The sequence below is a fragment of the Microcaecilia unicolor genome, chromosome 6 (assembly GCF_901765095.1).
Source record: "Microcaecilia unicolor chromosome 6, aMicUni1.1, whole genome shotgun sequence".
Taxonomy (NCBI): domain Eukaryota; kingdom Metazoa; phylum Chordata; class Amphibia; order Gymnophiona; family Siphonopidae; genus Microcaecilia; species Microcaecilia unicolor.
Genome location: NC_044036.1, coordinates 319,065,163 through 319,079,153, shown reverse-complemented (window position 1 = coordinate 319,079,153; position 13,991 = coordinate 319,065,163). Strand labels below are relative to the sequence as shown.

The window sequence follows — 13,991 nt, the reverse complement described above, 5'->3', positions numbered from 1 at the left end:
AATGATGAAGGGGATGGAACTCCTCTCATATTTATTTATTTATTTATTTTATTGCATTTGTATCCCACATTTTCCCACCTCTTTGCGGGCTCAGTGTGGCTTACAATATATTGTGAATGATGGAAATACAATTTGTTACAATTTGTTACAGTACTGTTATGGTTACAATACATTGTTAATGATGGAAATACAATTTGTTACAGTACTGTTATGGTTACATAGTGAGGAGTTATGTGAAGGCAAAGTGAAAATCAAAATATCATTTGGGAAAATAGAACAGTGGAATGTATCAATGGGGAAATGATAGGGTGATAGAATGTAATTTTGGAAGTAGAACAGTGGAATGTATCAATGGACAAAATATCATTTGTGGATAGAACAATGCAGTGTATCGATGGGGAAATGATAGGGCGATAGAACAATAGCAAGAGAGCATTAGGGTATAGCAATTTTATCTGAGGGTAGAGTTTTAGGTGTGGTGAAAGTACGGGGAAAAGAATTCAGAAGAGAGTGTATTGATGCATTTCTATTAGTGTATATGGAATTCATGTGTTCTGATCCTTGCAATAGATTTTTTCAAAGAGATGAGTCTTCAGTAGTTTGCGGAAGTCGGTTAGTTCGTAGGTCATTTTCAGGTTGCGTGGTAGTGTATTCCAGTAGTGCGTGCTCATATAAGGGAAGGTTGATGCATGCAGTACTTTGTATTTTATACCTTTGCACTTCGGGAAGTGGAGATTGAGGAAAGTTCGGGATGATCTTTTAGCGTTTCTGGGTGGTAGGTCTATTAAGTCAGACATGTATGCAGGGGCTTCACCGTGAATGATTTTGTGAACCAAGGTGCATACTTTAAAGGTGATGCGTTCCTTGAGTGGGAGCCAGTGTAGTTTCTCACGTAAGGGTTTTGCACTTTCGTAGTTTGGCTTTCCGAAGATGAGTCTGGCTCCTGTGTTCTGGGCAGTCTGAAGTTTCCTCAGTATTTGCTCTTTGCAGCCTGCGTATAGTGAGTTGCAGTAGTCCAGGTGGCTGAGTACGAGTGATTGCACTAGGCTGCGGAAGACAGATCTTGGGAAGAATGGTCTTAGTCTTTTCAGTTTCCACATGGAGTAGAACATCTTTTTGGTTGTGTTGTTCGCATGAGTCTCAAGTGTTAGGTGGCGGTCAATAGTGACTCCAAGGATTTTTAAAGTTTCTGAGATTGGTAGATTTAGTTTAGGTGTGTTAATAGTGGTGAATTTATTTGTGTTGTATTGGGAGGTAAGTATGAGGCATTGAGTTTTTTCTGCATTCAGTTTCATTCGGAATGCATCTGCCCAGGTGTTCATGATGTGTAGACTTTGGTTGATTTCGTTGGAGATTTCATTAATGTCTTGCTTGAATGGAATATATATTGTTACATCATCGGCATATATGTATGGGTTAAGGTTATGATTCGATAGAAGTTTTGCCAAGGGAATCATCATTAGGTTGAAAATGGTTGGTGAGAGGGGGGATCCGTGCGGAACTCCACATTCAGGTGTCCATGCAGCAGATGTAGTTGAGTTTGATGTGACCTGATATGAGCGCTGGGTTAGGAACCCCTTGAACCAGTTTAGGACATTGCCTCCGATGCCAAAATAATCAAGTATGTGTAGTAGGATTCCATGATCAACCATATCAAAGGCACTTGACATGTCAAATTGTAAGAGGAGTATGTTGGAGCCGGTTGCAATCATTTGCTTAAATTTGGTCATTAGGGTAATTAGTACTGTTTCTGTGCTGTGGTTTGACCGGAATCCTGATTGGGCATCATGCAGTATTGAGAACTTGTTGAGATAGTTTGTGAGTTGTTTGGTTACTATCCCTTCGGTTATTTTGGTTATTAATGGTATGGATGCAACTGGTCTGTAGTTAGTTATTTCGCTTATACTACTACTACTTAACATTTCTAAAGCGCTACTAGGGTTACGCAGCGCTGTACAGCTTAACAAAGAAGGACAGTCCCTACTCAAAGGAGCTTACAATCTAAAGGACGAAAAGTCAAGCTGGGTAGTCTAGATTTCCTGAGTACAGGTAAAAGGTTAGGTGCCGAAGGCGACATTGAAGAGGTGGGCTTTGAGCAAGGATTTGAAGACGGGCAGGGAGGGGGCTTGGTGTATGGGCTGAGGAAGCTTATTACAAGCATAGGGTGAGGCGAGGCAGAAAGGGTGGAGCCTGGAGTTGGCGGTGGTGGAGAAGGGTGCCGAGAGGAGGGATTTGTCCTGTGAGCGGAGGTTTCGGGTAGGAACGTAAGGGGAGATGAGGGTAGAGAGGTAATGAGGGGCTGCAGATCGAGTGCATTTGTAGGTTAGTAGGAGAAGCTTGAACTGTATGCAGTACCTGATTGGAAGCCAGTGAAGTGACTTGAGGAGAGGGGTGATATGAGCATATCGGTCCAGACGGAAGATAACACGGGCAGCAGAGTTCTGAACGGATTGAAGGGGGGATAGATGGCTAAGTGGGAGGCCAGTGAGGAGTAGGTTGCAGTAGTCAAGGCGAGAGGTAATGAGAGAGTGGATGAGAGTTCGGGTGGTGTGCTCAGAGAGGAAAGGGCAAATTTTGCTGATGTTATAGAGAAAGAAGCGACAGGTCTTGACTATCTGCTGGATATGTGCAGAGAAGGAGAGGGAGGAGTCGAAGATGACTCCAAGGTTGCGGGCTTATGATGTTAGGGCTCTTCAGCTTGGAGAAGAAGACACACCTGAGGGGGGATACGATAGAGGTCTACAAAATCCTATAAATGTATTCACTCTGCTGCTCCCCAGTATCTCTCCACACTCGTCCTTCCCTACACCCCTTCCCGTGCACTCCACTCAATGGATAAATCCTTCTTATCTGTTCCCTTCTCCACTACTGCCAACTCCAGACTTCGCGCCTTCTGTCTCACTGCACCCTACGCCTGGAATAAACTTCCTGAGCCCCTACGTCTTGCCCCATCCTTGGCCACCTTTAAATCTAGACTGAAAGCCCACCTCTTTAACATTGCTTTTGACTCGTAACCACTTGTAACCACTCGCCTCCACCTACCCTATTTTGTCTATTAGATTGTAAGCTCTTTGAGCAGGGACTGTCTTTCTTCTATGTTTGTGCAGCGCTGCGTATGCCTTGTAGCGCTATAGAAATGCTAAATAGTAGTAGTAGTAGTAGTACCCTCCTCTCTTCCTTCCCGTTCACATTAATTGATTTGATTTGCTTACTTTATTTATTTTTGTCTATTAGATTGTAAGCTCTTTGAGCAGGGACTGTCTTTCTTCTATGTTTGTGCAGCGCTGCGTTTGCCTTGTAGCGCTATAGAAATGCTAAATAGTAGTAGTAGTAGTAGGTAAATGCAAATCAATTGTTTACTCCAGTGGTTCCCAAACTTATCCTGGGGGAACCTCTAGCCAGTCAGATTTTCAGGATATCTACAATGAATATTCATAAGACATTTACTCGCACCTCCTCAACTGAATGGAAATCTCTCTCATGAATATTCATTGTGGATATCCTGAAAATCTGACTGGCTGAGGGTTCCCCCAAGACAGGTTTGGGTAAGTGATCATACTTTTACAACACATAGGACAAAATATTTTTCACTCAAAGCATAGTTAAGCTCTGGTACTCATTGCCAGAGGGTGTGGTAAAAGCAGTTAGAATAGCTGGTTTAAAAAAAACGTTGGACATGCTTTGGAGGAAAAGTCCATAAACTGTTATTAAGGTAGACCTGAGGGAAGTCACTGCTTATTCCTGGGGTTATGTATTATGGGATTCTGCCAGGTACTTGTGACCCAGATGGGTCACTGTTAGAAACAGGACACTGGGTTAGATGAACCTTTGATCAGACCAGGGGCGTAGCCAGATGGCCAATTTTGGGTGGGCCTGAGCCCAAGGTGGGTGGGCATGGAATTTGGCCCTCCTCCGGTTTGCTCCTCTCTCCACCCCTCCCTTCCCACAAACCCCAAATATTCAATGTTTGAGCTGGCGGAGATCCCCAAACCCTGCCAGCTGAAGATTTCCTCCTCCTCGAGCAGCCGACACTCTTCCAAACGGCAGCCGGCAGCACTTGCCTCAGACTGATGCAGCTGCCGGCAGGCCTTGCATGCTCAGTGCTTTTGCATGTGCGAAAACTGAGCATGTGTAGAAGGGCTGGTCTCAGCGTCAGCTCAAAAGAGCTGCTGGAGGCCCAAGGAAAGAAAATCTTCAGCTGGCAAGATTTGGAGATCCCCACCAGCCTCAGCAAGAGTGTCACAATTCTTGGTGGGCCTGAGTCCAAAGTGGGTGGGCCCTGGCTACACCACTGGATCAGACCCAGTATGGCAAATTATGCCATTTTAAACTGTTAGGCACACGTTAGAACCTTAATTACCTAGGAATATTCATCAAACAAAGGAGAAGAATAAGAGGCAATCACTGTTTATAAATATCTGAAATATGAACGTGCAGGCTAAAGAGACTATTCTGAGCCTTATATATAACACCAAGAAAATACATCTCAGTTTCTGAGCTGAAAATCATCTGCTAAGTTACAGCTAAGAAAACTTGTGGAAAAAGCTGAAACGGATCAGCGTTTCACTATGATGGTTTAGCATTTTCAATGGGTTCCCCCTCCCCCCAACTGGGCTGAAGAAGGAGGGGGAGAAGCAGGCATGGGGACCTTGAGAGGTCAGGAAAGAGGCCTAGGAAACTAAATCCAGGACAACAACCTCATTAAGATGGACAGAAATTATGCAAAACTTGGATTCAAGAAGGATGACAGGGGGCTGACTGATTTAGCTGGAACTCAACTGTGTCTTGTTTTTAATTAACAATACCCTGTATTTCATCCTTGTGAAGGAGTCCTACTAACACAGCTGTAAAATGTCATCTTGCAGCAGTAAAACATGATTCATGGAGTCATCTTTCTTGAATGCAGATAGCCATAAAGAGGCACTGCCGGCCTCTCCCTGGCATTTCCTCTCCAAACAGCAGTCATAAATCAATTATTTGATTAATAAAACTGCTGAGCTTTAGAGAAGAATCCTAGCTGGGTATATGTAGGATCACACTGGGCTGGATCAAGGCCATTAGATAGCAAAGGCCCTTGGTCTTCAATCCCAGTCCTCGAGGGCTGCCATTTTGGTCAGGTTTACAGGATATCCCTAATGAATATGCATGATGGAGATTTGAATACCTACTACTTCCATTATATGCAAATCTATCTCATGCATATTCATTAATATCTTACCCACATGAGAAATTTCTTCAAATTGTTACAAGGAACATTCACTTTCCCCAGTAACTTATCCTTTACTCTTTCAACGTTTTAACAAATCTTTATTCATTCAAGGGAGTTTTTTTTTATAGTTATTGTGAATTTATGTTTATCAAGGTAATAAATGAATAAAGATTTGTTAAAAAGTTGAAAGAGTAAAGAATAAGTTACTGGGGAAAGTGAATGTTCCTTGTAACTATTTGAAGAAATTTCTCATGTGGGTAAGATATTAATGAATATGCATGAGATAGATTTGCATATAATGGAAGTAGTAGGTATTCAAATCTCCATCATGCATATTCATTAGGGACATCTTGAAAATCTGGCTTCTCAGCAGCCCCTCTAGGTCAGTGTTTCCCAAGTTGGTCCTGGAGTACCCCCTTGCCAGTCAGGTTTTTAGGATATCCACAATGAATATGCATGAACTTGATTTGCATACACTGCTTCCATTATATGCAAATCTCATTCATGCATATTCATTCTGGATATCTTGAAAAACTAAGGGGGTACTCCAGGACTGAGTTGGGAAACACTGCTCTAGGTGTAGAAGTGAAGAACAAGGCTCTAGTCCAGGGTTTCTCAGTCCAGTGCTTGGTGAACTCCAAGCCAGCCTGGTTTTCAAGTTATACACAATAAATATGCATAAGATAAATTTACATGCACTGCCTTCATTGTATCCAAATACATCTTTTGCATATTCATTGTGGATATTTTTAAAACCCGACAGACTGGGTTGAGAAATTCTGCTCTAGAGTCCTGACAAACTTTTATCCTTGCTCACCCCTTTCAACTGTCTTTCATGCCCCTAGGCTAGTGGTTCTCAAACGTGTCCTGGGGGCTCCGCAGCCAGTCAGGTTTTCAGGATATCCACAATGAATATTCAAGAGAGAAATCTGCATGCACTCCACTGTATGAAAATCTCTCTCTCATGAATAATCATTGTGAATATCTTGAAAACCTGACTGGGAGCCCCCAGGACAGTTTTGGAAACCACTGCCCTTGGCCCTTTCTGAGATTTTCATAATTAAACTTGACAATCATGATTATTCCAACATTGCCTATCACAGAACAATCCTGTAAGAATGCTTAGATAGATATCACACTTTTAAACATTTAACTTTGTTTTAAATGTAATATATGGTGGAAATGAAAACGGTAACAGAATTCAAACACGCGTGGGATAAACATAAAGGAATCCTGTTCAGAAGGAATGGATCCTAAGGAGCTTAGCCGAGATTGGGTGGCAGAGCCGGTGGCGGGAGGCGGGGATAGTGCTGGGCAGACTTACACGGTCTGTGCCCTGAAAAGGACAGGTATAAATCAAGGTAAGGTATACACAAAAAGTAGCACATATGAGTTTATCTTGTTGGGCAGACTGGATGGACCATGCAGGTCTTTTTCTGCCGTCATTTACTATGTTACTATGACAATTTCCAAAAGCCACTTGTCCAGGTAAATTATTATATATCCAGAGAAATGGTCTATTTGAAAATGACTTGCCCTCCCTGCAGGTAAAAGTATGGTTGGTGGTTCTTTGAGATTGTTTAACTGTCAAGATCTATTGTTTTGTTTTCTTTGCACCCTCTAGAAGCTGTCATCCTAGGTGATCACCTAATTTGTTCAGGGGTCCTTTTACTAAACTGTGTAAGCACCTATGGGCGCCCAACACGTGCCAATTACGAGTTACTGCTCAGCTACTGTGTGGCCCTTGCAGTAATTTCACTTTTGGTGTGCGTCTGCTAAGCGCGTCCGAAAAATATTTTTTATTTTCTGGCACGTAGGCCATTACTGCCCGGTTACCGCGTGAGTCTTTACCGCTAGGTCAATGGCTGGCGGTAAGGTCTCAGACCCAAAATGGATGTGCGGCAATTTTCATTTTGCCGCATGTCCATTTTCGGCAAAAATGTTAAAAAGGCCTTTTTTACAGGTGCACTGAAAAATGATTCTGCGCACGCCCAAAACCCGTGCCTACACTACTGCAGGACATTCTTCAACGCACCTTAGTAAAAGGACCCCTTAATGTTTAAACCAGCCCTGAATAGATCTACTCTTTGGGATCCTGCTGCCAGGCCTTGTGAGCTGGATTATCAACTGTCAGAGACAGGGTGGATTCTGGGCTCAATGAACCAGCATGACACTTCTTATGTTTGAGAGTCCTCACCCTCTGTGCATTTGCAGTGGGGGAAACAATGTGAGGGGAAGAGTGCACAGGGAAATAACAGACACCCTAGGAAGTGTGCTGCTGTTATTCCACCTCACCCTCATGTGCACTCTACAGGAGCTAATGGAAGGTGTGGCAGAGCTGAATTCAATTTGTTAGTGCACCTTAAAAGACTTAGAGGCTCACTTTCGAAACAGAAAAATGTCCAAAAAATTGCACAGAGTGGCATTTGGACAATTCTTTCCCCAAAACATCCAAATCGCTATTTTTAAAACCCATTTTTAAGACACTTTCATATGCAGTTCATCCAGTGCACCCAAATCACAAGGCGGCACATAAGGGGTTTGCCGGGGGCATGTTAGGAACATTCAAATCCTACCTCTAACACTTGGAAGTTTTCCTGACATAGTGGAACAAAGCAAAAACGTCCAGGGCTAAAACTTAGACGTTTTCGGTTAAACCTGTTTAGGAAAGGTTGGTTGGATGGGAACAGCTAAAGGAAGTAGAACAGCAGTGGGCGAAACTGAAAGGAGCTATTTTAAAGGCGACAAACCTTTATGTTAGAAAATGACATAAGAGTAAGGCCGCTCTGGTTCTCAAACGTAGTAGCTGAACAGGTAAGGGAAAGAAAATTAGCTTTCACAAGTTACAAGAGGACTCAGAATGAGGAAGACAAGCAAAAATACCTGAAAAAGCTAAAAGCTGTCAGGAAAATGAAAAGACAAATGGAAGAAAAGATAGCTGATACAGTAAAATTGGGGGGGGGGGGGGGGGGGGGAATGTTTTTCAGATATATAAGTGACAGAAGGAAGTGCCAAAATAGTATTGTGAGGCTCAGGGCCGTGCCAACACGGTAAGCGAGGTAAGCATGGCAGGAGGGCGCCATCCTCTGGGGGGGCGCCCCGCCGCACCATGCTTACCTCGCCCTCTTTTCCCCAGATCCGTTTCCTTTTTTTTTTGTTTAAATTTACCTCTGTCCGGCGGCAGCGTAGCGTTAGTGAGAAGGAGGCGGCGCTCCCCCGCCCCGACGTGTCAGTCTTCCCTTCGCTCAGTTCCGCCTTCTTCTGACATCAGAAATGACATCAGAAGAAGGCGGGACACTGAGCGAAGGGAAGACTGTCTGACACGTCGGGGCGGGGGAGCGCCGCCTCCTTCTCACTAACGCTACGCTGCCGCCGGACAGAGGTAAATTTAAACAACAAAAAAAAGGAAACGGATCTGGGGAGAAGAGGGCGGGTAGTGTAGCGATCGTTTTCAGGGGGGGGGGGCAACTGCAGGGGGGGCGCCGGAGAGGGGGGGCCTAATGGGATACATCCGAGGGTATTCAAGGAACTTGGAGATGTTCTGGTTGCTCCGCTGTCTGACTTCTTTAATGCTTCCTTGCAGTCTGAAGCGGTACCGGAGGACCGGAGAAGGGCAGATGTGGTCCATCTGCAAAAGAGCAGAAGTAAGGAGGAGGTTGGGAATTATAGACCTGTCAGTCTGACCTCTGTGGTGAGTAAACTAATGGAAACTTTACTAAAGCGGAGGATTGTGAGGACTTGTGAATCGAACGGACTGCAGGACCCGAAGCAGCATGGTTTCATTGGAGGCCGGTTGTGTCAGATCATCTGATTTCTTTGACTGGGTGACCAAACTGTTGGACGTCAGAGAGGTGCTAGATGTGGTGGCCGGCCTCCCACTTTGCCATCTCTCTGCTCTTCAATCAATCCAAAACTCTGCTGCGCAACTCATTTTCCGCCAAAGTCACTATGCTCACATTAGCCCTCTCCTCAAATCACTTCACTGGCTCCCTATCCGTCTCCGCATTCAATTCAAACTTCTCTTACTGACCTATAAGTGCATTCACTCTGCCGCTCTCCAGTACCTCTCCACTCTTGTCTCTCCCTACGCCCCCCCCCCCCTCCTCGGTTACTCCGCTCTGCAGATAGATCTCTCCTGTCTGTCCCCTTCTCCTATATTGCTAATTCCAGACCCCGTTCCTTTTATCTCGCTGCACCTCATGCCTGGAATAGACTTCCTGAGTCTGTGCGTCTAGCCCCATCCTTGGCCTTTTTCAAGTCCAGGCTAAAAGCCCACCTCTTTGACACTGCTTTTGACTCCTAACCACTTCTTACTTGCCCTGTACCCCTCCTCTTTAATTCCCTTACCCCTTAGTTGTTCTGTCTGTCTACCAGGGGCGTAGCCACAAGCGGGCCCGGGTGGGCCTGGGCCCACCCAATTTTGGGTCAGGCCCGCCCAGCAGCAAAGTTCCTGACGGCAATTCCAGTCGCAGCGATTCCCACATGCTGCCTGCCAGTGCCGGCTGCCGCTCAATCTCCTTGCGCTACTAAGCGCTAACCCGGAAGTCTCTCCTCTGCAGGAGAGACTTCCGGGTTAGCGCTTAGTAGCGCGAGGAGATTGTTGAGCGGTAGCCGGCAGGCAGCGTGTGAGAATCGCTGCGACTGGAATCGCCATCAGGAATTTTGCTCCTGGGCGAGCCTGCAAGGAGGGTGAGATGCTGCAGCTGCATGGGGGGGGGGGAGGGGGGAAGATGTTACATGGGGGAGGGAAGACAGGGGGACACAGCAGCTGCACAGGGGGGAGGGAAGATGGAAAGATGAGGCTTGGTTGGTGGGTGAGGGAGATGCAGCAAAGGGGTGGAGGGGTGAGGAAGGGAGAAGTCTTGGCTGTGTATGAGGTGGAGGGGAGGGACACATGTTGCATACAGAGGGGATAGGTGGGGAGGGGGAGAAATGGTAGGCATAGGGGTGGAGAGGAGGGCGGAGCAGAGAAAGTTTTGTGCCCACCCACTTTGGGCTCAGGCCCACCCAAAACTGGCTGTCTGGCTACGCCACTGCTGTCTACCTGTCTTATTTAGATTGTGAGCTCTTTGAGCAGGGATTGTCTTTTTGTGTATGGTGTACAGCGCTGCGTATGCCTTGCAGCGCTATAGAAATGATAAGTAGTAGTAGTAGTGTACTTGGATTTTAGCAAAGCCTTAGACACTGTTTAGCCCAGGCAACTGACTTGGTTAAAAACTGATTAAATTTTATTCTCACCTTTTCAGTAGTAGCTCAAGGTGAGTTATGTTCAGGTACACTGGATATTTCTCTGTCCCAGGAAGGCTCACAATCTAAGTTTGTACCTGAGGCAATAGAGGGTTGAGTGACTTGGCCAAGGTCACAAGGAGCAGCAGTGGGATTTGAACCAGCCACCTCTGGATGTCAAGACTGCTGTACTAACCACTAGGCCACCCCTCTGCCCCATGGGTGGTGATAGGGGGTAGTAGTAAATAGAGTTTGCTCTAAGGAACGGGATGTTATCAGTGGTGTACCACAGGGATTGGTCCTTGGGCAGGCTCTTTTTAACATCTTCGTGAGTGATGTTGCGGAAGGGCTGTCTGGTAAAGTTTGTCTCTTTGCAGATGATGCCAAACTCTGTAATAGGGTGGGTACTCCTGAGGGTGTGGATGGCATGAGGAAGGATCTGGCGAAGCTTGAAGAATGGTCTGAAAATTGGCAACTAAGATTTAATGCTAAGAAATGTAGGGTCATGCACACAAGGGAACGATTCAGTATAGGGGGTAAAGTGCTTCTGTGTACGAAAGAAGAGCAGGACTTGGGGATGATTGTGTCGGAAGACTTTAAGGTGGCCAAGCAGGTAGAAAAGTGACGGTCAAAGCCAGAAGGATGATTGGGTGCATAAGGAGAAAGATGACCAGCTGGAAAAAAGAGGTGATAGTGCCCTTGTATAAGTCTCTGGTGAGGCCTCATTTGGAGTACTTTGTGCAATTCTGGAGATCGCACCTACGGAAAGATATAAACAGGATGGAGTCGGTCCAGAGGGTGGCTACCAAATTGGTAAATAGTCTCTGTCATAGAACATAGGGACAAGCATATAAATCTCAACATGTATATGCTGGAAGAGAGGCGGGAGAGAAGGGGATATGATAGAGGCGTTTAAATACCTCAGTGGCGTTAATGTACAGGAGGTGAGCCTTTTACAAATGAATGAAAACTCTGGAATGAGGGGGTATACGATGAAGTTAAGAGGAAACAGGCATAGGAGGAATCTAAGAAAATACTCTTTCATGGAAAGAGTGGTGAATGCGTGGAATGGACTCTTGGTAGAGGTCGTGGAGACGAGGACTGTGTCGGAATTTAAGAAAGTGTTGGACAGGCATGTAGGATCCCTTAGGAAAAGGAGGAGCTAGTGGTTACTGAGGAAGGGCAGACTGGATGGGCCATTTGGCCCTTATCTGCCATCATGGTTCTATGTTTCTAAGTCACAAAAAGGTGCCCCAAATGATCAAATGACCACTGGAGGGATTAAGACATGACCCCCTTACTCCCCCAGTGGTCACTGATCCCCTCCCCCCCCCTAAGATGTGAAAGAAACAGTACATACCAGCCTCTATGACAGCTTCAGATATTATGGCCAATCCTATTAGAGTAGCAAGCAGGTTCCTGGAATAGCCAAGTGGTTGGTGCAGTGCACAGTAGAGAGGGGTACCCAGGCCCATGACCCACTCTGTTACACTTGTGGTGGAAAGTGTGAGCCCACCAAAAACCTGTATGAGATGCACTAGTGTTTAGCACTCATATCCACAGTTAAAACATTTTGGTTTGTTTTCATATATATATATATATATATATATATATATATATATATATATATATATATATATATATATATATATTTCTTCATGATTTGTGGGCATTTTGGGGTTTAGTTCAGACATTCATTTTAGCAATAATGAGTAGCCTAATGGTTAGAGCACTAGGCAGTCAACCAGGGAAGCTGGGGTTCCAATCCTGCGAGCACTCCTTATGATGGGGGGCAAGTCACTTAACTCTCCCATTGCCTCAGGTTTAAAGTTTGAAGTATGAGCCCTTCCAGGAACAGAAAAATGCCTAGTATACCTGAATGTACACTGCTTCAATAGCTTTCTAGCCTGCAGTTCTGGAAGTATCCTGGTGGTTTGACAGGACTGTTCCTGCAGCATTGTCTTACAAAACCTTTAGGGTATGCATGGCATACAGTGGAGAGCATGTCTCCAAAGAGATCAATGTGGCTGGCCTTCACTAGGCTACAAAGGAAAAAAGGAAGGTTTCAGCCAATAACTTCTCCAGGTTTCCCTACTTCAAATGGTGGTACAGAAAGGTCATTCTCAAGGCCGGTCAAACCCAGTAAGCGGGGTAAGCACCGCAGGGGGGCGCCTGCCTTCAAGGGCGCCGCTGCACCGCCATACCACGCCACCCTTGGGGGTTTAAATCTTTTATTTACCTCCGTCCCAGCATCCGTGTTATTTCAAAGCCCTGCCCGTCCCTAGCCTTCCCTCCCTTCGTGAGTTTGTTCCCGCAGAGTCCCGCCTTCTGACGTCATTTCCTCGAGGGCGGGACTCTGCAGGAATGAACTCACGAAGGGAGGGAAGGCTAGAGACGGGCAGGGCTTTGAAATGACGTGGCCGCTGGGACGGAGGTAAATTAAAAAAGACTTAAACCACGCAGGGTGGCAAGAAGAAAAAGGGGGATGTTGGGGGGAGAAGAGGGCGGGCAGGTGGCCATAAATGGGAGGGGGATGGGGGCGAAGGAGAATCGTTGGATAGGGGCAGGGTGGGAGAAGAGAGAAAGGAGATGGGGGGGGGCGCCAACTGATAGTCTGCAGGGGGGGTGCCAGAGACCCTAGGACCGGCCCTGGTCATTCTACACAGCAAATCACATGGTTAAAAAGCCCCTTCCACAAAGATCAGAAACATAAAGCTATGCGCAGCATCAGATCCCCTGTCCCAAGTGCCTTACCCCCTACTGACAATGAGCCGCAGTGCTTCCAGGTTGCCATGGTAAGCGGCCCATAACGTTGGGGTCATTCCATCTTCATCAGGTGAGTTAAGGTCCTTCTTAGTGGCTTCCTTCAGCAGGTCCAAGTATCCATCCCGGGCTGCTCGGTGGTACTGGTCATTCATGCTGTGAAAGCTTCTGCACCACTTGCCTCATCTGGGATCAGGAAGGATTCTACGCTTCGCTTCACCAGATAAGCATGGAGAAAGTCCCGAGAAGAAACAGAACAAGTGATGCCTGAGATGGTTCTAGGATAGGAGTTCAACTGTTTTTAAGATAGTAAAAAATTAAAAAAAAAATTAAAAAAATCAGACGACAACTGCAAAGTCCTGGACAAAAAGCAAAGAAGAGGGGCCAATGACTGCAGCTAGCTTTCTGGAAAATAAACAGCAGGAAAACAGACAATGCTGGTATATAACTCCAGGGATGCAGAGATCAGGGACAGATGATACTTCCAGAGGGTGCCAGAGGTAGAGAACAGGACAGTTGATGCCTGCAGCCAAGTTTTTGATAAAAGGGAGCAGTGGACAAACAAACTGCAGAGAGCCTTAGAGCTGGAGAGAGGGGGACAGCTGATGCCTAAGCTCCGGGGTGGTGGAGGGAGAAGAGGCTAGGGGATGTCTGCAGTGTGCTCCCTGGACACCTGACACTGCAGCCAGGCAGAGGCGAGGAGGATCCTGTGGAAATGAATACACACAGACAACCTCTAGGTCCTAGTGTCCCTTTATTTCCAGGACACCTGAGACCATCAGGTCAGAAAAGA

General features: G+C 46.0%; 1 protein-coding gene across 1 annotated transcript in view; it reads right to left on the bottom strand.

Moving 5' to 3' along the window:
- The window catches only part of USH1G (USH1 protein network component sans), a 54,136-nt gene extending 40,783 nt beyond the window's left edge, over positions 1-13,353 (bottom strand). Inside the window, exon 1 of the mRNA XM_030207201.1 lies at positions 13,190-13,353. Within this exon, the coding sequence (XP_030063061.1) occupies positions 13,190-13,353 (164 nt within the window). The remainder of the gene's footprint in view (positions 1-13,189) is intronic.
- Between the last annotated feature and the right edge of the window lie 638 nt (positions 13,354-13,991).